Genomic DNA, 27,994 nt, shown 5'->3' with positions numbered 1-27,994 from the left:
TTTTACTTGATTGAAATATCAGTTAAAGGTTACCAGCATGGTTCCAGATAAACTGATGTTTGAAGTTCGTGGAACTACTCAATTTGGAATAGGATAATACACTTCCAGTGCCCTCAAGGCTGTGACCTTACAGCCATTTTCCATAGCACATCATTCCTCCTATAGGAATGAACTTCTTCCTGGCATGAAAAGTAGCCGCTCTGGTTGAAGCTTTGCTTATTGTAACAGGCTTTTATTTCCAGGTAACATGTCTGTGGAAGACTTAATTCTGAATAGAGATATAGATATTACCGAAAACTAATTGTTTTTTCTATTATACTCTGCTTTATCAAAAAAGTAAAACATTTAAATTGTGCTACAGAAATTCAGATGTTGTCTTGCGATCTTTAAACAATAAATGAATGATTTCCCCCCTAATATGGCTGATGTATTTTGTGTCCTAGTGTATTGCTGGACAGAATATGGGGTCATGCAATGATGAAACCTATATTAGAACAGCTCTAAACAATGTGTAAAAGGGGTGGATTTCCCTATTATAGCTGTAATATTTTGTTTTCTCAGATAAGTCTGTTGGAGGGGTGGGGATGCTATGTGATCTATTTAAACAACAAAGCCTGTGACCACCCGCCCCCCCCCAAAAAAAAAAAACAAAAAACCCCGACCTATTTGTGCTTGTTCCTCTTTGCTTATGACTACTGTTACTTCACTTACATTTTTCTTTACATGGATTTTTTTTGTTTGTTCTTGGGAACAAAATTATTTTCCTGCTCTTTATAGTGGCTGAATTCAACCACAGGAAAAGAGGATTTCATTGTATTAGGGATCTGAACAGGCTGTTTGGTTGCCACATTCTGAAAGACATGAGGGAAAAAATTTTGTTTCAAATAATATTTTGGATAATTCCCAACTCCTCTTCATTGTGCCCTCAAAAACTTAATGTGGAGCTGAGGATGTGGCTCAGTAGTACAGCACTTGTCTAGCATGTGCAAGGTCCTGGGTTTAGTCCTCAAGCACTGCAAAAAACAAAACCCTAATGTGGACTAGGTTTTGTTTCCTAAAAGATGGTGTGGGAACAGAGGTGTCTAGTAGCTTGTCACAGAAGTTTTTACTCCTACCCTCTTCTATTTAAGAAAGAATACTGGTTATTTCTCCCTCTGCTTCAGCTCCTCCTACCTTCAGTCTAATGGATTTTCTTGCACACTTTGAATAAATTTACATAACTTCTGAACTGCCTGTTGTACAATTTGATCCAATCCAACCCACTCTTTGAGTGTATGTCTTTTAGTTATATCTAACATTAAAGTTTCCCTCCCCAAACCTCCCTTTTTAAAAATGGAGGAACTTAATGTGTAAGTTTGTGGTAGAGATAGTTGTAATGAACAGCCGCATTTATCAGAGTTTGAATCCCAGCTCTGCCATCAGCCATGTTATCTCTGTGAAATGAGAATTCTTAACAGTGCCTCTTCTCATTATGTTGCTCAGGCTATCTTTGAAATGGAGTCAAGCCATCTTCCCAAATAGCTGGGCTACCGGGGTGTATCTTTGTGTTCATTGCCTGCTCCCTTACCCTGATTCCTCACCGCCTCCAACCCCACTCATTGCCTACTTTGCTTGTATGTGTGTGTGTTACCAGGGATTGAACCCAGGGATATTCTGCCACTGAGTTACATCCCCAGTCCTTTTTATTTTTTATTTTTTTTCAAGAAAAGGTCTATCTAAGTTGGTGAGGCTAGATTTTAACTTTGATACCCCTCCCTCAGCTTTCCAAGTTGCTGGGATTACAAGTAAGCGGCACCATCCCCAATTCATGATAAGGCTTAAATCCACACAAAACACTTAGAACAGTGCCTACAACAAAAACCATCAAGTGTGGGGATGTTTTGAATTCTATTAGCCAAATGTTTAAATTATGAAATACATGGTTGTCTGCTAGAAAACATTTGCTACTTACATTTTTCTTGGTGTGTTTGGAGCCAATGCCAAAAAGCTTCAAGTGACCAATCTTTCTTTTAGCATTTAGCATCAGGCTTTGGAAGGTTCTGGAAGCAAACGTCATAGTTGAATGTTGCTGGGCGCTGTTGAGGCGCTGCCTTGCCTAGGGGAGTTGGCTTTCCCAGGTTGGCGCAGAGTAGTTTGGAGGGCAGGCAAATGGACTTAGAGGTATGGACAATTCAAACAGGGAAAAAGCTTCACTTAAGTACTTCCAAGGATGAAACTTTGTTAGGATTCAGATCTGCTTATTTTTATGGCTCAAAAAGCTTAGACACCTTTAACCACAGAATAAGGCTTGAGTACCTGAACTCAATTGAGAATGGCACTTTCGCGACATATAAACAATTTTGCGTGGAAATGATACACTTGATAAATGATACTCCGGAAGTACTGCAGCGGGGCGTGAAGTTTAAGTTCATAGCCGCAAAATTCAAATTTGCTTTGTGGCCACACTGTGATAGGTGGGCACAGGGAGAGCGGGAACACGTCAGTTCCTATTTCCCTGTGGATCTGGGCTTATAAAAGGGTTTGTGCCTGGCAGTCCTTTGCAGTCGTTCCGGATCTCACACACCTCTTAACGGTTTGGAAGTGAGCTGTGATTGGCCAACGCCGGAGGCTGAAAAAGCAGGTGAGTAGTGGGTTGAGGTGGGTACTGAAGACAATCCTAGTTGAGCAGATTTAATGAAAATCAGGACCGCCACTTACCTTGGATTCTGTCGGTGAACTTTAGGACTGATTTAGGCAAAATATTTTGCTCATTATACACAAAGCTTTTTCTCTTTAAGCTTAAAAAAAAAAAAAAAGCTTTCGAGTCAGGCACGGTGGCGCACGCCAGTAATCCCAGCGACTTGGGAGGCTGAGGCAGGAGGATCACAAATTTGAGTCCTGCTTCCATAATTTATTGAAACTCGCATCTCAGAACTTGGGGGTGTAGCTTAGTATAGAGGGTCCCTTGGTTCAATACAGGGTACCACCACCATCACCACCACCACAACAACAAAAAAACAAGCTTTCGAGATTTTTTTGTGTGTGCATGTGATATCCTGGTACCATAAAAATGGAGAATGGGGTAGTTGGGAGGTAGTTGGTGGATGGGTCACCCTGTGAAATGTGTATAGGGGATGGGTGCGGGAGTGGCCATGTCTGGGCCAGGAGAAAACCTGCTGGTGGAATAAAGAATTAGAGAAAATGGAGGTATAGGGCGGTGGTGGCCTCATTGTGGAAGGCCTGCTGGAAAGTTGTGGAAGCCCTGAGAGGAGTGAAAGGTGTGGGGGCGGGGGTGGTTGAGATCAGAGGGGTTGAAGGCAGAGGGGGTAGGAAGGAAGCAAGCGGTGGGGGAAGGGTAGATGTCGGGTAGAGGGGGGGAGTAGAAGCCTGATTGGTGGAATACTGGCCGCATGGGGGAGTAGCTGGGGGAAAAGTGGATGCGTCGAGGCCTGATTGGTGGAAAATTGGCTGAAGCGGGAATGGTGGGGGGAGGGTCGAGTCTTGTTAGTAAAAGCCGCCTGCAGTGCACGAGGTCGTAGTAACCACTGGTAGAGGTGTGGGTTGGTAAAGGGGTCGAGATCCGTTTGGTGGAAGACTCGGGGGCAAGAGTAGAGAGTTGAAGACTTGGCTTGGAGGTGGTGGCCAGATTCGTGTAAGATCAGTGGATGCTGGAGTAGGGAAGTGGGATGGGTAGAGGTTGGATTGAAAGGGGTAGGGTCTGGGAAAGCGACGGTAACCTAGTCCTGGAAATACTGCCTGAGATTGGGGAGTAAGGTAGAGTAGTGGGAGAAGGCGGAAGGGTCAGTACCTGATAAGTGCCAGACTAATTTGGGGGCATGAAATTGAGCAGTAAAGGATCAGCTCAGTGTGTGGGGATTGGCATCCTTTTGGGGCTGAGCAAGCACTAGGTGGGAGACTGAGTAAGTGAATGCAAAAGCCTTACAGTGAGAAAATTATCTGGAGGCTAATAAATAATTGTCTTTGATCAACTTCCTAACAGTAACTTTCGAAGTGGTTTAACTTTAGGGGCCACTATTTGCTTTGGTCTTTCTGATTAATCTGCATAGAACCTTGGTGAGGTAAGGTGGGGTGGGTGATATTCCATGTCTCTCCGAGGTTTTTTGTTGTTGTTTGTGTTTTTTTGAGATGGGATCTTGATGTTATACCCAGGCTGGCCTTGAACTCCTGGGCCAGGAGTTCAATATAAATTCAATATAAATATAAATATAAATATTCAATATAAATATATATGTATATAAATACTTTTTTAAAATTCTCAACAAAACAAAATACTTATCCTAAAGAGTCAAGTTTCAGCTTTATAGTGCAGAAGCTTCCCAAATACAGAATGTAGAAATGTCTCTGGTTCTGAGTTCTAGTTTTCTTAAAGCATATCTTTGTCTTGACTACAGACATGGCCAGGTCGGAGAAAAAGCCTGGCCAACCTGGCCAGTGGCACACCCAGGATGATAATTGGTGAGATTTGAAAAATTGTTTTCTTTTAATCTTACTATTTTGGTGAAACAACTTTCTCAAGTATTATGTTTATTTCATTTAGAGTCTGCAAAGTGTATAATTTGACTAATCTTAAAAATTGTAAAGAAGGATCTAGAATCTAGGAATCCAGCCTCCTACAAGATGCACAAGTCTTCTGTATAAAATAACTATCTGTGGCTAGGAGCTCCCAACTCCATGAAGCAATACAGTGCATTACTGAATATATGTAATTTCTAGAAAGTTCTGATGAATTTCAGAACTTCTGATGAATTACATAACTTCCACCCCATTTGGGGTAGTGCTGCCCTCTAGAGGGAGCCCGATGACTTCATCTTTCTCCATGCTAACTGGAGGTATTTTAGGATCGCTGTTTATGAAACAGGCTAACAGTCTTTATTTTGTTTTTATGAATTTTTAAAACCTTTATTCATTTTTTATTGGTGCATTATAGTTGTACATATTGATGGAATTTATTGTTACATATTCGTACATGCACACTAGCTGTTTTTAAGTTGTCTCCTTCCTCTTCACAGAGTGGGTAGGAAAGTATATAATACAGAAGAAGATCCAAATCATAGAACAGAATCTGGAAATAGACAATGTATATATGAAATAAAAATGCCATTTAGAATCAGTGGAGAGAAGATGACGGATTAGTCAGCAGACAATTTGAGGATGATTGGCTATTTGGAACAAACTAAGAGTACTTCGTTGCTTCTTATGCCAAAATAAATTTCACATGGATCAAATATTTTAAAATATTTTTTAAAAATCAGTAAAAATGCTACCAGAAAAACAGATGAATTTTATTTCTAGTAATTTTGTAGTGGACTGGTCTTCTGAGCTTAATATCAAATCAAAGGCATAAAAATGGCAACTAAAAGTTGGAAAACTACTTGAACTACATGAAAGAACTATTTTCTTTGATCTGAAAAGAACTTTTACAAACCAATTTTTTTTTAGTTCTCATTTTTTAAAAAAATATTTATTTGGTGCTGAGGATCAAATCTAGTACCTTACATGTGCTAGGCAGGTACTCTACAACTGATTCACAACTCCAGCCCCAAACCAATATTTTTTTAAAAGGTGAACAGATAAGTAGAAAATAGGCAAAAAATTATTGGAAGTTATCTCTAGGCGAGGGGGGGGACCCAAATTGCCCATAAACATTTATTCAATTTTTAATTATATTACTTATAATTAAAGAAATTTTAAAAATGAGATGGCATTTTTTTCATAATTCATAATGGCAAAGATGAAAAAGAGTTTGTTAATACGTAATGTTGGCAAATTTGTAGAAAAGTAGACAGTCTCACACAATCTTTGTGGAAGTATAAATTAGTACTACCTTTTTGGAGGACAATCTAGCAGTATAAAATTTTTGAATGCCCTAGTTCTTTGACCCAATTCCACTACAAGGACTTTTTCCTTCACTTAGAAAGCAATTTTATTTAATTTCTTTAATATACACTCATATTTGGGTGTATAATTATAGCCCTATGCATGCTTGCTTTGTAATTCAAACTTATTTTCTCTTGACTGTTTTTTTTAAATTATTTTTTTATTTTTATAGACTTCATTTTGATTCATTGTACACAAATGGGGTACATCTTTTCATTTCTATGGTTGTACATGAAGTAGGTTCATACCATTCGTGTAGTCATACATGTACTTAGGGTAAGGATGTCTGTCTCATTCCACCATTATTCATACCCCACCTCCTCTTTCATTTCCCTCTACGTAATCTAAAGTTCCTCCATTCTTTTCTCATCCACTACCCCATTATATATCATCATCCACTTATCAGGGAAAACATTCAGCCTTTGGTTTTTTGGGATTGGCTTATTTCCCATTTCCCATTAGCATAATATTCTCAGCAAAGGATACAATCAATAATGTGAAAAGAGAGCCTCCAGAGTGGGAGAAAATCTTTTCCACGCACACTTCAGATAGAGCACTAATCTCCAGAATTTATAAAGAACTTAGAAAACTTTACACCAAAAGAAACAACCCAATCAATTAATGGGACAAGGAACTGGACAGACACTTTACAGAAGAAGATATACAGGCAATTAATAAATATATGAAAAGTGTTCAACATCTCTAGTAATTAGAGAAATGCAAATTAAAACAACTCTAGGATTTCATCTAACTCCAGTTAGAACGGCCATTATCAAGAACACAAACAATAATAGATGTCGGTGTGGATGTGGGGGAAAAGGCACACTTTTACATTTCTGGTGGAATTGCAAATTGGTGCAGCCACTCTGGAAAGCAGTGTGGAGATTCCTCAGAACACTTGGACCCACCTTTTGACCCGTTATCCCACTCCTCGGTTTATACCCAAAGGACTTAAAATTGACTGTGTTTTTTACACTTCTCCCTTGTCCTTTCCCCCTATAATTCATGGCTAATATTTGTGTTTTTACATTTTTCTCCATATTTCCTAGTTTACACAGGCTGTTTTAGTCTTTTTTCAGTTGTGAAAGAGGGATGCACGATTTAGTTACCTGCACACAGAGAAATATGTATAAGGACATTCACTGCGGCATTTGTTTATAATACCAAAATTTCAAAAAAGCTTGTATGTCCAAAGAGCCTGGTTGAGTAAATTACAGTTCATCCCCAAAATGCAATAAGAGCTTTGTGCGGGGATAATGGTGAGACTACTAAGTACTTAAAATGCAAACTGAGAAACAACCCATAGAGCATAATATTTGCAAAAAATGTGTGTGCACATGACTTGTGCTGATAGGTGCTAATGCTTAAGAACTTTGGATGAGAAATACATTGTTTATCTATGGGGAACACACTTCTAGGGGAACAGGGACAAAGTGTTCCTCTTCATTCCTGTTTTTTCTGGAGTCATTAAAATGGTGTTAGCAAGAGAATGTGGCAAACATTAGAAAATATACATCTTAATAAAAAGTTACTGGTTTAAAATTATCTTCCTACTAAATTAGCAAATTTAAAATACTCAATATTAGTATAGTAATTCTGACAATAAATTGACAACCTTTTGGAAATGAGTAATCAGTATATCATGAGCTAGAAAATTAGACATTTTTGATTGAGCAATTGAATTTTGAGGAAATGAATCTTAAGAAAATCCAGTTTATGAAAATGATTAAATTCACAATGATGCTTTTTGTAGCACTTAATTAAAAAATTGAACTAATATTTGTGTGCATGTTAAAATCAAAAGGTGAAACTAGTTGTCTCCATGACCTTCAGTCCCTTGCCCCAAATAGGGTATATGTATAGGACAGATAGTTGGCACTGCTGGTCCTGAGAAGTAAATAGACACTTGTGAATTTGGTTAACAGTAGTCATGCCCCTAGCATTTAATGAAGAATTGATGCTGAGTTTCTGAAGCTACAGGCACAAAGACCAGATCCAGGGCTTCTGGTTGGAGATGACCCTTGAGGTTGGACGATAGCTTGCCAGTTGCTACACCTATTCCAGCTACAAATTAGTACCATTACTTTCCCTGATCTGGGCACTGTATTTTTATTAATGCAGAAAAGATTGTTTTCTTTTTATAAATTTTGGAATGACTTTGTGACTCAAACCTTCACCTAGATGAGCATATAGTTGCAATTGAAGTTTTACATGGAGAAAATTATTAGTGTGATCTAGTAGGCAAAAATCCTTTTAAAACTTGAGGTTCTAATGAGGGAGAATAAAAAACAATAAAAGGGACTCTTGGAAATAATTTTTTGAGACTCATTCATATATTCATTCAACAAATTTAATTCTGACTTTATATTGAGGAGTGCAAAAGAAATATATTTCCAAGTCCTCGCATAGTTTACTTTTTGTGGTGGGGGATTAGAAGCATGTAAACAGCCTGTAATTCCAGCTACTTGGGAGTCTGAGGCAGGAGGATCACTAATTGAAGGCCAACCTGGGCAACTTGGCAAGACCTTGTCTCAAAATTTTAAGAAAGGCCTGGGGATGTAGCACAGTGGTAGAGTGCTTGCTTAACATGTGCAAAGCCCAGATTTCTGGCCCTAATACAGAAAAAAAGAGGGAAAGAAGGAAGGAAATGGTAAAGAGATAGGTTAAGAGGCAGTAACAATGCAGTGTGAATAGTGCTGCAATGGATAGAAGTGATGATCCCATGGAGGAGGGCAGATATTATCTTGTTTACTTTTCAGATTAGCCCTGTGAAAGAAAAGAAGTGGTTCTTTTACAGCTGAGGCTCACAAATTTGGTATTAAAGATAAGTCTGAAGTCTAAGTGGGAAATGATGGTGGCTTACAGTAAGATGTTAATAGTGGAGTTGAAGAGACTTGAAAAAACAACACATTGTATTTAATCTTTTTTTTGTGTGGTGTTGGGAATCAAGCCTGAGGCCTTGCATATGCTCTCTATACAAGTTGTCTACCCCTGAGCTACATCCCCAGCCAAGTAGTTCAATTCTGAAACATCTTTTCACCATTTCTGAAATTGGCATGCATCACATATTTGATGGCAGTTTATAGTTTGGTTGTTTTTTTTTTTTTCCTAAGAGGTATATGTAAAAATATGTCTTAGATGAAATATAGAGGTTGAACAACAAGTCTTATTTATGGATGGGATGTGGGAAGTGAGGGAAAAAGAAATCAAGGGTAAGTCCTTAAGTCCTAAGTTTTCAGCTTACATTACTGGGTGGTACCATTGACTGAGATGGGTAAGAGATAGGAACAGGGTTAGAGATGGAAATCAAGAATTCTGCATAAATAACTAAAGGCATTGTGTCCATCTATAACTAAAAATATTTAAAAAACAGTGTGTAAGTATACATTTTTTAAAAAAGGGAGGGGTGCTGGGGTTGTGGCTCAGTGGTAGAGCACTTGCCTAGCATGTGTGAGACACTGGGTTTGATTCTCAGCACTGCATATAAATAAATGAATAAAATAAAGGTCCATCAACCTCTAAAAGAATACTTTTTTTAAAAAAAGGGCTGAGGATATAGCTCAGTTGATCGAGTGCTTACCTCGCAAGTTCCTGGGTTCAATCCCCAGCACTGCAAAAAAAAAAAAAAAAAAAAAAATTCTGTGTTGCCAGGTACGTGCCTGTAATACCAGCGACTCAGGAGACTGAGGTAGGAAGATCTCGAGGTTAAGGCCAGCCTCAGCAACTTAGCAAGGTCCTAAGCAATTTAGTGACACCCTGGCTCAAAAAAAAAAAAGGTGGGGGCTGGGATTGTATCTCTGTGGTAGAGTGCTTGTTTAGCACATGTGGAGGCACTGGGTTTGATCCTCAGTACTACATAAAAACAAAAGTATTGCGTTCATCTACAACTTAAATATTAATTAAATAAATAAAAGGTCTGGGGATATAACTCAGTGGTAAAAGCATCTCTGCATTAAATCCTCAGTACCCATCCCCCCAAAAAAGCCATGTTACGTTTGTATAACAAACATAAGAGTGCCCCAGCCTCCCCACTGTTCTTTTTTTATGTTTGTTTCTATAACAAACATAAGTTATCTGAGATGTCAAGTAGACAGTTGGAGTTCAGTGGAAAGCTCAAGACTATTAATAGAAAATTTGGGGATATTGGGTCTAGGGATAATAGAATGAATGTCCAAGAGAGGGGACAATTATACAGGGTGCTAGAACTGCAGGAATAAAATCCTTAAGGCTAGAGGTATGATGCAAAGTACAAGGGAGGAATTGACTTTAGATAGTGGCAGGGGCACTCTGTTCATTTGCTATCAACGATAGGGAAGTCAGAGCTGGGGATAGTTGCTGATGGGTTGGTAGAGTTGTTGGTGGGAAGTCGAGTTCCTGTTTGAATGCTTCTGTTTTCCCAGTGTCTTTTGAAACAAGGTCGTTCATTAGCAGAGCAAGGAGGATTGGCATTTCAAAGGCAGAAGTTCTGAAATACATAATACTAAAAGATGGAGACTGGTTTTCATCTTCAGTCAAAGCCTAATAGTACTCCCCAATGCCCATTATTCTTTTTTTTTTTTTTTTTCTGGTGCTGGGGATTGAACCCAGGGCCTTGTGCATGCAAGGCAAGCACTCTACCAACTGAGCTATATCCCCAGCCCCCCCACTGTTCTTTTTTAAACCTAAGAATATTTATTTTATTAATGCTATCATAAGATAGCCTTGATGAAACCAGCTGCAGTGGCATGTGCTTGTAGTCCCAAATACTTCAGAGGCTGAAGCAGAAGGAGTTCAGGGCCAGCCTGGGCTAACATAGCAGTACCCTGTCTCAAAACAAAGAAACAAAAAGATAACCTTGATGATATACGGAAACTGTTTTAAAAATTACCCTGTCATACTAAATTTGGGATAACTGGATCAAAAAAGTAAGTGGTCACCTATTTTTTTTTCTTTGAAACAGGGTCTTGCTATGTTGTCCAGACTGATCTCAAAGTTCTGGGCTCAGGCAGTCCTCCCACCTCAGCCTTCCAAGTAGCTAGGACTACAGGTGTGCACCACTGCAGCCAGCTACAATATTTTCAATTGCCTATTTTAAGGAAAAGAAGGTTCTAAGTCTCAACTAGTATTTCTGAAAGTATTGTCCTCCAACCTCCTGCATTAGAATGTTTTTTTGAAAATGCAGTTTCTGATTCTAGTCATTTTCGAGTAAGGCTCATAAAAATTGTCTATTTACTTTTTTTTTTGCTATTAGACTCTGATCCTTGGATGTCTTATTCCCTTTGTAGCTCCTGTACCATGCAGGTAATAGATGCTCAATATATGTTGAATGAATGATCCACAGGTATACTCATATTTAATTATAACATTTATTGAGTTGCAAAAATTGCCATGGGGGAAAAATTATCAAGAGAGTAAAGACTGTGGCCATATAAAAGCATACACAGGGCTGGGGCTGTAACTCAGTGGCAGAGCGCTTGCTTAGCATGTGTTAGGCACTGAGTTTGATCCTCATCACCACATAAAAATAATAAATGAATAAAATAATTATATAAAAAAGAAAAGATTTCTTTAAAACCATATACAATCTTTATGGTTTATGGCTTCAGTTTGAAAGGGGAGCTCTTTGGATCCTTTTTAAAGTTTTTGAGGGTTTTCATTTGATATGTCTTCAACCTTGGAAGGTTATTTCTTAGCTTTTTCTTGCTAGAATTCTGGTTAAACCACCTGACTTTTTGCTCAATGCTTATATTTCCTAATAATAGTAACACAAATCTTGAAACACATTCTAAGGACTTGTACTCCTGATGGCAAATTTGACTTGTAAAAGGTACCAAACAAAATCTCTCTTCCTTTTGACCATGTATTTCTTCCCTAGAACTTTCCTTGGACCACTTCTCTGGTTAGTTACTATCCTACCTGGAATTTGATATTTTGCCATTAGGAATTAGAGTGGGACTTTGTCATGTAACTTTTTGTATTGTGTTTGTAGTCCTTTGTTCCCTTTGCCTGAACTCTCAAAAGTGTGTAACACATAATTATGTAAGAAGATAGATGAAGTATGAATCACTTTTTAGTTTGTATATAATACTATTTACTATATGTATTGACATATCTGCAAAATCAGCAAGAATTTTCTTTCCGGTTTTAAATAAAAATTCTAAGCCTACTGCTGAATAAGTCTAGTGTACAGTGGTTGACAAATGAATAGGAAATTTAGTTAAGCAGGTAAGTGAGTTAGCTTGTATCTTGAAAGAAAAAGTATACAGTCAGCCCAGTGTTAAGCTCTGAGTGAAATTAAAAGACCTAAAGAAGTGGTTGAGTCTAACTTTTTGAATGTAAATCCTGAACTTTCTTATAGCTATTATGTCCACCTCCCATAGCATTTTCATATCCCCTGTGACAACTAATGATAAGACCACTGATGATATAGTCAGGCTCCGGCAGTGAAGTGATGCTTACTGCAGTGTGCCTCCACTGGGCTGGATTTTGGATTTGTAGTTAATGGCTAATAGTGGGATATCCAGTCGACCACTGTCTGGAGAGCTGAAGGGTTCTGAGCAAGAATGTGTTTTGGCTTCGTCTCAGGGCTGTCTGGTAAGCAGTAAGTGAAGCAGCCTGACAGGGCAATGGAGAATGAGTGTTGGGACTGCTGCCAAATCATAAGGTGGAGAAACAAGAGGTCCTGGCATTGTTGTTCACTGCAGGAAGCAGCTATAGCTTTGAAACTATTCTTTACATTTTTTTGTCAAAATGAATCCTACTACTATGTATAATTATAATGCTCTAATAAAAATTTAATATTTATTATTTTAATTGATAATAATTGTATATACTTATGGTATAAAATGTGATATTGATCCATTGGGGAAATATTCAAACTAATGAACATAACCACCATCTTTATTGGTTTCCCACAAAATGGACTTGAATACTCATCCATTTACCTAGATAGCAATCCAGTAAGGAGGTCTTCTCCAAGTAATAACGCCCTAAAAGAAGACTTCCTGGCCCTTTTTCCTTTTGATACTGGGGATTGAACCCAAGAACACTTTACCACTGAGTTACATCCCCAGCCCTTTTTATTTTTTATTTTGAGACAGAATCTTGCTGAGTTGCCTAGATGATCCTCCTGTCTCAGTCTCCTAAATTGATGGGATTACAAGCATGTACCACTAAACCTGGCCCTTTTGATTTTTAACTGCAATTTCTTCATCAAGTCCTTTCCCCTGTGAGCCCTTTATCAGGTTCAGTTTCATATTTCAATAGAAATAAACCATTGACAGAAAATGGCCTTCTCCCTGCTAGCTGATGATGCTTGGCTAACATTCTTCCCTAGCTTTTATTCAGCAGAAAAGACCAAGAAACTTGTTGCCTTTTTTCTTTTTGCTTCTGCTGTTGTGATCCTAATGTTATAAGGACTTTAAACCATTTTACACTTCAGAAACTCTGGTGGTTCTTTTCATTCAAGATTTTTGACATTTGGTTGCTTATGATGTTGGTAGCCCTCTTTTAAAAAGCATCTGTTATTTTTGCAGTTGTGTTCTTTCTCTGGACTCAAGAAGCAGTGAAGAATATGAGTCCCGTAAGTAGAGTCCTTTCAAAGCAGTGATATTTCATGTTGAAGTGTCTTTGTAGAGATGAATGAAATATGATTTGGTATGTTTGGCATAAGCTGGTCCTAGATTTGTCTCCTCTAGGGCTCTCTGGGTTGGAGAAGTTATTTTCCCTACTCTCAGGAGCAGAGGAAGTTCTCTCTGCTTCTTTTCCAATTTACTTCCTTTACTTTTCTTTCCCCCTTGGTCTCCTATTTCCTGTATTTCATGGGGGAGATAAATTATTTTGTGTGTGGTACTGAGGATTGAACTCAGGGCCTTATGCATGTTAGGCAAGTGTTCTACCACTGAACCCTACAGAGACATGGATTTTACCAGCATTAATTTGTGAACTTGCATGTTAGGGAGTTAAAGACATGGAAAACCAGATTTTATCATGCTTCAGATGCTTCCTAATACCTTTTCCTTTTCTCTGATTTAGTTAAGGCCAAAACAAAAGCACAGAAGAAGCGGGTCAGGTAAGGAGGAGAATTGTTGAAATTTGATTTTTTTTTCTCTCTCTCAAAGAAGAAATGTCTGATGTTCTGGGTAAGAAGATTTAAGAGTAAACATCACATTTCCTATGTAAACACAATATGGTACTCAGCCGGAACATAATGGTTGTTTAACTTCACAACCAGGTTCAAATTCCTCCTCCCATTTTTCCCCCACTGTGCCCATTATCTATTTGGTATGTTTCTTTTTTGAAATGTCTCAGTGAACTGTGATTTAGCTTCCTATCTCCACTAGTCAAAAATGTGGACATCACACCCTAATCTCTTCTTTGATTCAGTGTGCAAGCCATTTCCAAAAGAATCTTTTTTTTTTCATTAAATACAACTCACATCTGTGTTTTATTACACTCTAAAATATACAGGAATCTTGATGTACTGAAAGAGTGCAAGTAAATACAGTATTCAAGCAGTCACTATTTCTATGTACATGCTCATTCCAAAAGAATCTTATGAAGCATTGTTTTGATCATATTGATAACCAGTTTGAATAGCTCATCATATAAAAAGTCAAACTTTAGCTCAGTATTTAAATTCCTCTGGGATCTGCCCTACCTATCTTCCACCTTGATCTACTGAAGGTCCTATTATTCAAGCCACTGCTCTGACCAGAGAGGGATGAAGGAGTGTTGCCCATGTGCTAGATGATAGGGGATGTTAAAAAAAAAAAATTCCTGCAGTAAATCATAACCATCATCACCACCAGGATGCAAAATACTTTTATGACTATTATTTGTGTCTTAAATGGTCTATCATGGCTCCTAAGAAGTATTCTGCGTACAATATTGTATGCGATAAGCTTTCTTCTGATGATTTAAAAAACCCTGATTTTTCAAGAGAAAAAAATAGTTTCTTCCAGCCTCTACCAGGTATGTGTTGAACAAATATTTAAAGAAAATCTGTTTTTAGGGGCCTGCCACGAGTGCCCACAGGTCTTTGTCCAGTCCCAGGTGGCTTCAGTATATGGGATACTATAGGAAGAGTGAATTTGGGGAGGAGGATGAGTTTAGTTATGGACATGTTCAAACTCAGGGGCCTATAGGCAAGATTGCTATTTAAAACATTTAAATAACCAAGAGAGCATGGACAGGGATTAGTAAGGATGGATGCCTGAGTGTTCAGAACAGATACCATCAAACCTGTGCATCCTGAGTAAATCTCAGTCCTACCCTAGGATCTCTAGGTAAGTAACTAGAAGGTCAGAAGAGAAGTTAGGCTGGACACAATAGATTGGGATGGCACATATTTAACAGGATTCGGGCAAGAGAGGGCTGTACATAAACCCTGGGAGTGAGTTGGGGAGAAAAGTTTATGAATAGTAGTGGATGGAAATGTGGGACACAAACAAAAGGTAACTGCACAGGAAATCAAGAGGAATTTTTAGGCTGGAGTAGTAGTTAATAGGACAACAAAGGCCCATCAACTTGGCAGCTTAAAAGTAGTGAACATAGCCAAGCATAGTAATCCCAGCTACTTGGGAGGCGGAGTCAGAAGGATCACAAATTCAAGGGTAGATTGAGCAATTTAGACCCTGTCTCAAAATAAAATAAAAAGACAAAGGGGTAGCACAGTGGTAGAGTGCCCCTGGATTCAATCCCCAGCACTGTAAAAATATATAGTGAACATGATGGAATAAGATTAACATTCATTTCTGTAACAGGTACAGACAAATCCTCTAACAAATATTTTAAGTTTTTTTTTCTCATCATTAAAGTAAATCATACCTTTCATAAAGTATTTGGAAAATACAAGCGGTAGCAAATTTCAGCCTGCTGGAGCCTCTAACCCCAAAACACCAGGTCTAACCAAGGATACCAGGGGTTACTTGCCGTCTTCACCCTGGGTGGCACAGGGGCACTGCTGGGCATGACTCCTGTCAGAGCAGTCTGTCCATAAGAGGAGAGAGTGCTGACTTCAGGCTGTAAAGTGGTGCTAAGGAGAAGCCTCCCTGTTCTAAGGCTGCCTTTCTCCATCTCTGGCTCTCTACCCTTCTCAGACAAGTGCATCTCAAAATTGATAAAAAAAGAATGACAATTAAGTAGACATTTCCTTGATCAGTTTTTTCCCCTGTACCAAAACTATTTAGATGCATGCACTTTAACAGAGCCCAGTTCACTCTCAGTATATGGCAGACATCTCCTTTTGAAGGGAAAATCAGGAGGAATGGAAAGATTGAGTAGTTTCAACTAGGGGGAGCAGAGTTACTGTGGGAAACCGATCAAAAATTTACAAGTGATCGTGATCATTGTAGAAAATATAGAAAAATTCCATGAAGAAAAAGGATGTTGTATTCATATTTCTCTTTTCTCCAACTCCCACCCCTTCTTGTCACTCAGCTGTGTGGTGATTGAATCAGAATCTGATGATGAATATGCCAATAAGAAAAAGAAAACTAAGATACGCAAAATAAGCAGTAAAGGCAAGTATACTCCCTGAGAAGTAGCTGAGCTCGGAAGCCTCATTACATGCAGCAGTTTCAGGATCAAAGTCAGCACACTTTTTTAAAAAAATAGTTTAGTTGTCAATGGATTTTTATTTATTTTTTTATATGTGGTGCTAAGAATCAAACCCAGTTCCTCACATATGCAAGGCAGGTGCTCTACCGCTGCGCTATAGCCCCAACCCTAGCACATTTTTTTGGTTTGGAATCAGTAGCGAGTGCTACCTTTTCTTTCTGTGTATGTACTTGACATGGCTATGACTGTGCTCCCCACATGTCCTGCTACCTTAGACCTTGGGTGTTCCTCTCAGTATCCTAGAACTACACCAAGGAAGCAGTGAGGAGAAAGTCAAGAGCTGAGGCTCCAGTGTCCTGGGGGCTGCTTTGCTATTCACTATTCTCACTCCCTCCTTCATGTAGGAATAAGGGAAAGTGAGGAGAAAGGAGTAAGAGGCATGGGTGCCATCATTTTTCCAGCTTGATGGAGACTTGTGGGGGTGATGGTTTAAAAATGCCAGCCACCATATACTATCTTCATAGTTATATAAAATGAAGAGCTCCAAAAGTTTAACCAGGACATAATCACAAAATAAAGGGCATGTTTGTATATGATATAATGAACTGCACTATTATGTATGATTATAATGCTCCAGTAAAAAATAGGGGGCAGTCCTTTAAATTATAGAATTTTAACTCCATGCAAAAGAAATACCACTGTATTATTATAATTTCTCTTATTTATACTGTGGACCAGTGAAAACACATAATTGCAGGCCTGTGTCCAGAAACCATCAAGTAGCTACATTATCATACTTGGAGAAAATGGTTTGGAAATTACCACTGAACTTTGATCATTATTTTATCTGTTACTGCTCTCAGTAAAATAAAGAAAAGACCAGCAGTTCAGGAGGCTGAGGTGTAAGGATCACAAGTTCAAAGCCAGCCTTAGCAACTTAGCGAGGTCCTAAGCAACTTAATGAAGGCCTGTCTCTAAATAAAATAGGAAAAAGAGCTGGGGATGTGGCTTAGTGATTAAGTGCCTCTGGTTTCAATCCTTGGCACCAAAAAAAAGGGGGGTGGAAACAATCTCAAATAGCTATAATTCTTAACTGTTTTTCATGGTTCCAGCTTGTTTAATTTGTTCTCAATAATCTGCTAATATTTCATGTACAAGGAACAGGTAGAAGGAGTGTATTTATATACTTGTTTCTTGCATTTCAGATGAGATGTTGGAAGAGTTTTCTGACACTGAGGAGCAGCCAATAATAATTATTGATGATGATGATGATGATGGCAACAATAACAAATTGAAGGGTCCTAAGCTAATTGAAAAGGATTCCTGTGATCGGGGCCAAATTTCTTTTGATAAAGAAGAGGTAGATGAGTTTGCTGTCTCCCAGTTCAATTCACCTGATAATGTTGATGAGATGCAGGATTTGGGTAAAAATATTGACCAGCCACCAAATGATCCTGAGGCTAACCTAGAAATTATAGATACAAAGTTGCCAAGTGAAAAGCCCATACCTGTGATTGAACAACCAAAGAAAAGGAAGGACAAAACCAAAAATACAGGTGTGACACCAGGTAAGCCCATCATGTCAAGTGTGTGTCCCACCAAATGTGCCAAGCCTGCCAAGTGTGTCCACAGCACCTTTACTACTACATGTGCCTGTGTCATCAGGCCTGTCTGTCCTGCTGCCAACCTTGAGCCATTACAAATTCCAAGTGGCAAGGGAAAGCAGTCACCTCAGTGGAAAGGATCTTCCTGGAAATAAGGGAGGAATACCCATATCTGCCTGTTTTGCCTACTTGGAGTGTTTTCTCCTTGCATCTTTTGTCCTGAGGATATCCCATTTTTTTCATAGGGCCCAGCCTGATTGTCAGTTTTTTTTCGAGGGGTGCTGGGGATAGAACCCAGGGCCTTGTGCTTACAAGGCAAGCACTCTACCAACTGAGCTATCTTCCCAGCCCTGTCAGTTGTTCTTTGAAGCTATAAACTTAATTAGAGTGGCTCTTCCTTCCTGGGTGCCCGGAGTTCTAGAGTCTCTTTTCTAAAGTACTAATCACACTGCATTGTAACATGGTCCTGAATCTGCCTCCCCAGGAACCTTTTCAAGGGAGGACTTTCACCTCATTTTTGTTTCTTTCCAGATCTAACCTTATGGTTGGCATGTAAAAGATGTCTTATTTTAAAATAAATGAAAGAGTAAAACTATTGGTTCCTAATTATTGGCAGTGTGAGTCCTAGGTGAAGGTAGGAAGGTCTGGCTTTCAGATTCGGTAAAGGTACTGCTGAGGATATGAGCCACTCCTTGAGCAAGTGTGTGAGCTATGCTGTACCATTACTCAGAGTGTGTGAGCCTCAATTGCCCACATGCCCTGGTCACTAACAACACATACACTGACGCTCATGACAGTCCTCAGTATCTATGACAGAATACTACCCAGCTAACTCTAATAGTGGCTCTGCAATTGCCATAAAGTCACTCAGACAACAGTCATATGCAGCCCCTACACACAGTGTTATTGATAGATGTTCTGTGCTTGGTTGTGTAAGTCCCTCCTGGGTTTACCTTTCTGTTAGTTTCTCTTTTTTTAATATTTTTTAGTTGTAGATGGACACAACGTCTTTATTTTTATGTGGTGCTGAGGATCAAACCCAGTGCCTTGCACGTGTGAGGCAAGTACTCTACCACTGAGCTACAGCCCCAGCCCTCTGTCAGTTCCTTGATGGTATAAATTTCCAGGGTACAAATTGACTATTATCCTTCTAGCTGGTAATGGAAGAAAAAAGCGTGGACCTTCAAAGAAGAAATCCAGTGCAGTAAAAGTTGAAAAATGCGAGACTGGGTATGTATTTCTCAACACCCAATTGAAAAGGACTTGATTGCCTATTTATTGCATGTTCAGCCCACTGGGCACTGGAGGGGAGTCCTTCAAGGGTGTGGAGTATGGTTGGGTGAAGGGTGGCAAGGTGCCTGTCCCTAAGTGGGAGAGCACACACAAGGCAAGAAGGCTGCCTGCCAGCCTCTCTCCTTGCTTCCCCTAGCGCCTGAGCTACCAAGATTCCTGCAGTTACCAGGGTAGAGTGGAGCCCTTCTTCCCCTATAGCACCTCTGATGTCTGAAATTTCCTTTGTCTTTAAACTCAAGTCAAAGAATATTGTGTAACCAAACAAGACACTACTTTTAGGGTGGATGCAGCCTCGTGGCCACCAGTTTTCACTAAACCAAGGCAAACGTAATAGAGATGGTGACCTGTTAAGTCTGTTGGAATTGGAAGGGAGGGCAGTTAAGAATGTCTTCCAGGCTTTCTTCTATTGCTTCGAATGAACCCAGTGTTTCTTAATACTGTGTATGTTTTTGTGGTATTGTTGCAATTTTGGGACTGGAACCCAGGTCTCCCACATGCTAGGTAAGCACTCTACTATTCAGAGTGCCTTCCAGCCCTCTTGTAAATTTTTTTTTTCTTGTAAATTTTTGAAGTTTAAATGTTAGGATGAAATGGATTGCTTGTAGTTTCCTTATTTTATTTATTTATTTATTTATTTTTGCGGTGCTGGGGATTGAACCCAGGGATTTGTGTTTGCAAGGCGAGCACTTTACCAACTGAGCTATCTCCCCAGCCCAATTTCCTTATTTTTATTAAGCTTTTTATCGTTGATCCTGAAAACAACTGATCATTTAGGCCAAATATATTAATAACATAAAGGAAAAAATCAGTATATTTTCTCATTTAGATTCAACAACTTCTCTTCCTTTTCCCTTAAAAATGTCGTATAGTAAGCATAATTTTCTTTGTTTTACTTGCATTCAGGAGTAATACTCACCTCTGAAATATCTTATAAGAAAAGGAATGTAATTGAAGGACTTATTTTCTTGTGAGCACTTCTTTTTTTATTGTTTTTGGTTGCTTTTTGTTTTTGTTTCTGACAGTACTGTGGATAGAATGCAGGGCATCGAACAGGCTGAGCTGGTAGGTCGGTCCTCTGTCATTGAACCACAGCCCCAGCTTGTACTTTTTTGTTGTTGTTTTTTTTTTTTTTTTTTTTAGTGCCAGGGATTGAACTCAGGGGCCCTTAACCACTGAGCCACATTCCCAGCCCTTTTTATATTTTATTTAGAGACAGGGTCTCATTAAATTGCTTAGGGCCTTACTAATTTGCTGAGACTGACTCTGAACTTGCGATCCTCCTGCCTCAGCCTCCCAAGCCACGAGGATTACAGGTGTGCACCACAATGCCCGGCAGCTTGTTATTTTTAAATTTGTATTCTGGAACAAAATATGGAGGCATTGGAGCAATGGACTTCTTTGCATCACTGTGCCTTTTGCTGACTGAAGTAGCCAGTGACAGTCCACTGCCACTGCCTTGCAGCAAGTTGTCTTCTCTGGATACCTAGATACATTTTTAAGCTGCTTTGCTTATAGGGATAGGTATCTTAGGTAGCTCCCACGTTGCTTTGCTAGAGACGGTGGTTGCATAGAAGGAAGAAGTTTTTCCTTGGTGTCTTTATCAATCTGCCTCATTCAAAAGAGGCTGGCCTGTTTGGACTCTTTAACTGTTTTCTTGGTACTTCCTGTGTCAGTCTGGGGACTTCCTGTTGTGTTTAGCATTGTTCCTGTGTATGCTGCTTGCTGGTTATGGTGTCTGATGTACCCAGTTTGGGGTCTTTTTGGTTCCTCTGATGTGGTGATGTTCAGCTTGCAGTGAAGTGGCACAGGTCTTGAGGTAAAGTTTGCTAAGCTACAAGACCAGCTTTCCCTGAGTACACACACACAGGAGTCATCCTCTGCTGAAGCCTGCAGGTGGCTCAGGTTTTCATCTACCAACTTTTCTGATGGAAATTTGCTTTCAAAACTAGGTATTGGAGGCAGAAATGTTTGAGTTATCCATATAAGGCTTTGGAATGAAGACCCTTGCATTAGCCTTCTTTGCATGTCTGATACTTTCCTATCCACACACCAACCTCTTCACATAAGGGCTATTTTGTAATTTAAGGGTTAATAAGTGTTCTGGCAAAAACTGCAGTGTCAAGAGTTCTGTGGAGTCAGAATCTCTGTTTGCTTCTATTTTATCTTTTCAGCTCTGTGGACTCATCTCTCTGGACTTGTGGATTGTTGCAGCCAAGATAAAAATGCTTCAGTTTAATTTTTTGTGTGTGTGTGTGGTGCTGGGAATTGAACCCATGGCCTTGTGCTTGCAAGGCAAGCACTTTACCCACTGAGCTATCTCCCCAGCCCCCAAAATGCTTCAGTTTAAATAAATAGTTATTACAAGCATGAGTCCTTTATATGCTCAGCACTATTCTTTGTGCCATTTGTATTAGGCCTTGAAAGTTGGGGCAGCAATTGTAGTTTAACGGGAAGACCGTGAGATTTGAAGATTCATTGTCTCTGTGGCCTTTGGGCAAGTTATTTCTGAGCTTCAGTTTCTTCATTTTCAAGGTAGAGATGGTAAAAACAGCAGTGCCTTCTTCAGAGGTGCTTGTGAGGATTGAATAGGATGAAAAGAAAGTTCTTTGCAAATGATAAAGCACCACACAGATGGTGGTTCTAAGTAGAGGTGGGGATGGGGAGTCACTCTAGGCCATGGGAGAAGGGGTGCTGAGATATGTGGGAAATCATGATGTGTGTCCAGGGAATGTTTGTGTTGCCCTTAACCACAGTGGAAATGATAGCTGGAAGTAGAGGTTGGGATCAGATTGACATGGGCCTTGAATGCCAGGCCAAACAGTCAATGAAAAGGCACAGGGGAAAGTTAATTGGAATGTGGCCTAGGAAAATGAATCTGGAGTTGTGTACATAATTGGATTAGAAGAAAGTCTAGCAATAAGGAAGAGTTGGAGGAATGCTGTTGAATCAAGGCATAAAGGGGAGGATGGCAATTTGATTTAGGTAGGTGACAGTGAAGTTGGAAAGGAGCAGCTGCCTGGAAGAGCCTTTGGGAAGGAGATATCAGTCTGTCTCTGTGCCCAGTTAAACATGGGATAAGGGAGGAAATGAATTAAAAATGCCTCTGTGGTTTTCAGCCAGTTATAACAGAAGTTTGATATTTGAGAAAATTGCACTGGAGATAGATTCAATGTGTTAGTTACTTGGAAATTTGTGTCAGGCAATTGTAAATTCAGAACTACATCTTAGGAGAGATCTCAAGACTGTAGCTACAGGTGTGGAGATCAGTCCTTTTGAAGTTGAAACTAGGCCTCCCACCTCTGAGAATGTGCTGAGTGAAAAGAAAAGGGTATGAATGGAAGCTTGGAAAATGCCCTCATCAGAGGAGCTAAAGGAAGGAGAAGCAGCAAGTTTTCAAAATTGCTCCTAGTCTGACCTTTATGCATTCTATTTCTATTTCTTTAGCTATACAAAACTCAGTTGAATTTACCTTTGCAGGAAATCTATGTGCAAAATACCTGGGTGTTTCTTGCGTGACCTTGAAAAGTCAAAGCAATATTCTGGAAAGAATTTCAAGCAAAATAAGGATGAGTTGGTTCAGAAAATCTACCAACTGTTCAACAGCACTGTCTTTGATCAAAAGGTATAATTGATAAATGAGCACTTATTGAGCATCTGCTATATTTCAGCATTCTAGGGTGTGCCACATAGTGTGCTGAGAATGTATACTTCCGTCCTTGATAAATGTCAGTTTGGGTGGGGAGATGAGAGGTCCATGAAAGAAATAGAGAATGATTACGGGTTATAATATATGCGACAGATGGTTGTTACTGCAGGAGATAGAGAGAGAGAGAGAGAGAGAGAGAGAGACAGAGAGAGAGAGATAGAAAGTGGCTGAGAGACTGAGGTGGCCAGGAAATAGGATTTCCTGGAGGAAGTAGACTCCTGGTTCTTGCAGGATGGTAAGTAATGAGAATAACAGTGATGAGGGGGCAGGTATGTGTCGAGGCTTGACTGCCTGGGAGAGAGGGTTCCTGTTGAAAGATAAAGGGAAAGAGTAGTGTGAGTTGGGCAAGTTAATTAACCTTAGTTTGTCTCTTCATCTGTAAAATGGGGACAGTAACAGTACAGTCACCCCCTGTATCCATGAGAAATTGATTCCAGGAATCCCCAATGAATACCAAATGTACAGATACTCAAACCCCTTATATAAAATGGCAAAATATTTGCATGTAACCTATGTATATCCTTCCATAGACTTTAAATCATCTCTGCATTACTTATATAATAGCTTATGCAATATAAATAGTATGTAAATAATTCTTATGCTGTTTTGTTTAGGGAATAATGGCACATGGAAAAATCTGTACATGTTCAAAAAGGTGCAGTTTTAAAAAATATTTTCAATCTGTGGTTGGTTGAATCTGTGGATGCAGAACCCACAGATCCAGAGGGCCAAATGTACTTACTACCTCCAAATTATTGTTAGGCCTACAAAAGTTCATTTTTATGTACACACACACACACACAGACACATACACATACACACACACACACACACACACACACACGTACCTAGAACAGGATCCAGTAAGTTCTTATTTTTTGATCATGAAGAACCAGGTAATGGAAAGCCTTGGGGATCAGGTTGGAGGATATTATATTAAAATCAGTGGGTACCACTCACTGCACAGGAATATGGGGTGACATGTAGTAGCTACTGAAAGACATTATTAATCTGACAGTCTGGAGGTTTAGGCTAGATTGGAAAGAGTATGGATGCAGAGACCTATTGGTCCTTTTGTTTTGATTTTTTGATTTCTGAGGTTTTGTTTTTGTTTTGCAGCACTGAGGATGGAACCCAGGGCCTTGAACATGCTAGGCAAACACTCTACCACTGAGCTGCACCTCCATCCCTAGATCATTAGGTTTTTAGGTTTTATTATCTTCAGTGGTAAGACTTGCCAGAGGGAAGTTCTCATATCCTAAAGGTTTCCCAGCCTTTAATGTCCTTCATATGGACAGTGGTGGTATTTCAGATGAGCAGAGCCTGATGTATCCTGAGTTGCATTGTCAGTTCTTCCTTGCTGCTCCTATGCACAGGTTTCCAGCTCACCCATCCCAGCAGGCTTGTGCCTTTCTCCTTAACTGCCCCAGACTTGTCTGTGCACAGGCGAGCACAAATCCTACATGCATCAACAATCTCTTTTGTCTTGATTGCCTATTTTTATCTTTACCTGGACTGTAACTTGGCTTTTATTCTTCCCAGAATGTTTAGATTTGCATGCCCATTGAAAAGATTTCCCCCCACTTTGCTTAGCTTCAAAAATCTCTCGGGGAAAGTTCCTCTTAGTTTGGATTAGAGGGAGAAAAACTCTTGAGTTCATATTTTCTGGTCTGCTTAGAACTGCTTTCTGATTCCTTTCATTTGCTTTTTATTCTCAGCTTCCAGAGAAAATAGAAATCACCTGGAATAAAAAGATGCTGAGAACTGCTGGCTTATGCACCACTAGTGAGACACGACACCCCAAAAGGGAACGCTATGCCAAGATTGAGATTTCTCTGAAAGTCTGTGACTCTGCAGGTGATGGCAGGAGTGTGGCAGCTTTATTGCAGTGCTCTTTCTTTTTGGCACTGTACCTGTTAAATTACTCTTAGCTGGCAGCCTGTGTCAGTTTGAACTGCCATTCTTGGGTGAACAGTCCTACCATGTGTTGCTTAGAGGATGTTACTATTGTATGTCTCACAATTCCTGAGAATCCAACTCATCAATCTATCAGGCCTGCCTTCCTGTCTGCATTTTCCACTTGTCAGAGGCAGTATCTCCATTCTCTCCCTAGGTGAGATTCCCAATCTGCCTATATCTAGTCAATCACCAAATCTTCTTTCATGGTGACCCTCCCGTTGTCATTCCTTCTCCATTTCTGCTTCCACCCAGGTATGGGTCCATATTCCCTCATTCTTCTCCCTGCTGCATTCAGTATCCTGCACACTAGTGTTGCTTTCCTGCTAATAAACCCAGGACTTTTCAATGCCTAGAGCCTGACTTTGAGGCCACTGTAATCTGCCTTCATTCCACTTAACTGGTCCTCTCTCTCACTATTGCATCAGCCTATACCCCAACTAGGATTTCTTCTCATTTTACCCTCAAAGTGTATCATGTGCTTTCCTGGCTTCAACCTTCAATCCCAACAACTTTGTGAGCTTTGTAAATCCAATCATTTGTCCAGGGCCTAGCTCAGATCCCCATCTTGCTGCGGAATCTTACCAAATGCCAAAGCCCTAGGGATTACTCCCCCTCCCCCAACCATGGCCACTTATGTTCCCTGAGGGCAGAAACCAAGTCTTGTCCAGGTGTATTTCTAGCAGCACCCCACAAAAAGATGAACACATTGGAGGTGCTCCAAAAAGACCTGCTCACCTAAGGCTTGCTGCCATTAACAAAATCTGGCTGAAGTAGGCAGAAGTTTGACTTTCAGAATCCTGGGAAGGTAACACTGATGGCTGCCTGTGAATACTTCTGTAAGATGACTTTGTGTCTGGTGGTGGTGGAAGTTGAGGGGTTGGGTAGCAGATCAGAAACAAATTGGTTTTAGTGCTCACAGTTTCTTTTCAATCTTCTTCCAAGATCGCCTCCGTGATACTTTGATCCACGAAATATGCCATGCAGCCTCTTGGCTGCTTGATGGTGTCCGAGATTCTCATGGTGATGCATGGAAGTATTATGCAAGAAAATCCAATGCGGTGCACCCTGAGCTACCCAGGGTCACTCGTTGCCATAACTATACGATTAATTACAAGATTAATTATGAATGTACTCAGTGCAAAACCAGGTAAGACCTTTCCCCTCAGACTTTTCAATTACCTTTTCAGTCTGGCCTCTAAGTGGCTCTTGGCAGTGACTGTAGGAATAAATTGAAAGGTGTCTGATTTGAGGAATTAACCTATTTATTTCTCTGTTCTCTTTCTCTAGTCCCTATTTCTTTTTTTCTTTTCTTTTTTGTTTTGTTACTGGGGATTGAAACCAGGGATGCTTTATCCCTGGGCTATAACCCCAGCCCTTCTTATTTTTTATCTTGAGACAGGGTCACACTAAGTTGCTTAGTGCCTTGCTAAGTTGCTGAGGCTGGTCTCAAACTTGCAGTCCTCCTGCCTCAGCCTCCCAAGTCGCTGAAATTACAGGCATGTGCCACCATACCCAGCCCTTATTCCTGTTTCTATCCCCTAACCCTCTCTCTATTACTCTTATACCTAATTTGAGCTGCTACTGGGGCCCCATTCTCTGAGAACCCACAGGAAATTTTCTCTTTGGGTCCAAGGCTAACATCTCAGAGCTGATGCTGATGTATGGTGACTGATTTCTTTGTTGTGTGATGTCCCTTTCCTCACTAGGGTTGGCCGCTACACCAAATCGTTGAACACTGAACGCTTTATCTGCGCCAGATGCAGAGGGCCTCTGGTCATGCTACCATTAACTCGTAAAGATGGAACCCCCATTGAGCCCCATGTGAGACCATTTGCCAAATACGTGCAGGAGAATTACCGAGTGGTGTTTCAAGGGACGGCTGGGATCAGCCATGGGGATGTGATGAGAAAACTGAGCAAGGATTATGTTGCCAGTAAACAAAAGAAGAATCCTTAGAGTATGAGCTAAGTCCCTTACTAATGAAAAGTTTTAGAAAAAAATCTCTATTACTGTGAAGTTATGAATATTAGAGTTTAAATACATGTTTTGAGGTTCACATTATTCATAATAATTGTTCTTAACCAAGAACTCTATAGCTAGCCATTGTGTCCTTGACCATACCATGAAACTCTCTGGATCCACCTTGGGTCTTATTTTGAAAGCAGAGTTTTAAAAATTTGGAACACAATAGAAGAAAAATGAGTTTTTGAGAGTGGCAAATTGAGAGAATGAGAATGATACTGGAAAGAGAATAAGTTTTAAAAGCAGCACTTCACACAGGACCACTGTCATATGTAACCTGTTAAACCCACCTCCACATAAAAGACAAACATGTTGTGTGAATTCAATTGCTGATGACATCGAGTGGAGCTGTCTAGCTGTGTAGTTGTTCAAAAAATAAAATAAAATGTTTTTGCATCTCACTCATTAGCAAAGTCTGTTTATTATGTTTCTTATTTCTGTGACCGCTCGTAAGTTCTTCAGCAGACTCCCTATTTCTGAGAGATGTCCAGGATGTGGACTGGAACCGACATTGTATTTGTTTCCTCTGGCTGCCACAACAAAGTACCATAGACTTTGTGACTTAAAGCAGCACAAATGTATTATCTTACATTTCTAGAGGTCAGAAGTCTGAAATGAGTCATCCTGGACTAAAATCAATGTGTCAACGGGTGTTCCTTTCTGGAGGCTCTGGGGAGAATCCATTTCCTTGTCTTTTCAACTTCTAGATGTCACTATATTCCTTGGTTCATGACCCCTTCTTCTATCTTCAAAGCTATCAACATCTCTCCCTTTCTTCCTTCTCCATACTTCTAAGGACCTTATGGTTACATGGGTCCACCTAGATAATCTAGGAGAATCTTCTTATTTTAAAGTCAGCTGATTCACGAACCTAATTTCCTTTCAACATGGAAGGTAACCTGTTTATAAACAGGATTGGATCATGGATGTCATGGTGGAGCCCATTTTTAAGCCTACCACAAATATCTTTATCAGTCTAGCATTACTGATACTT

The 27,994-nt window shown here is 39.8% G+C and overlaps 1 protein-coding gene across 1 annotated transcript; it reads left to right on the top strand.

Moving 5' to 3' along the window:
* Nucleotides 1–595: 595 nt before the first annotated feature.
* On the top strand, nt 596–27,374 carry GCNA (germ cell nuclear acidic peptidase). The gene is made up of 11 exons (XM_079124910.1): nt 596–2,620; nt 4,392–4,455; nt 13,392–13,438; nt 13,891–13,927; nt 16,297–16,379; nt 17,622–17,984; nt 19,175–19,250; nt 22,791–22,935; nt 24,738–24,876; nt 25,921–26,125; nt 26,685–27,374. Exons 2-11 carry the CDS (start codon nt 4,394–4,396, stop codon nt 26,932–26,934), a joined length of 1,407 nt encoding a protein of 468 aa, XP_078981036.1. The 5' UTR covers nt 596–2,620; nt 4,392–4,393; the 3' UTR covers nt 26,935–27,374.
* The last annotated feature ends 620 nt before the right edge of the window (nt 27,375–27,994 follow it).

Source organism: Sciurus vulgaris (genome assembly GCF_902686455.1).
Source record: "Sciurus vulgaris genome assembly, chromosome: X".
Lineage (NCBI taxonomy): Eukaryota > Metazoa > Chordata > Mammalia > Rodentia > Sciuridae > Sciurus > Sciurus vulgaris.
This window is presented reverse-complemented; position numbering and strand designations above follow the sequence as displayed.

Bases quoted from the DNA above. Each gene is read 5' to 3' on its own strand.
- GCNA (XM_079124910.1), top strand. From the start codon at position 4,394: ATGGCCAGGTCGGAGAAAAAGCCTGGCCAACCTGGCCAGTGGCACACC. The intron at 19,251-22,790 runs GTATGTATTTCT...TTACCTTTGCAG, and splicing joins GTTGAAAAATGCGAGACTGG to GAAATCTATGTGCAAAATAC. The intron at 26,126-26,684 runs GTAAGACCTTTC...TTTCCTCACTAG, and splicing joins TGTACTCAGTGCAAAACCAG to GGTTGGCCGCTACACCAAAT.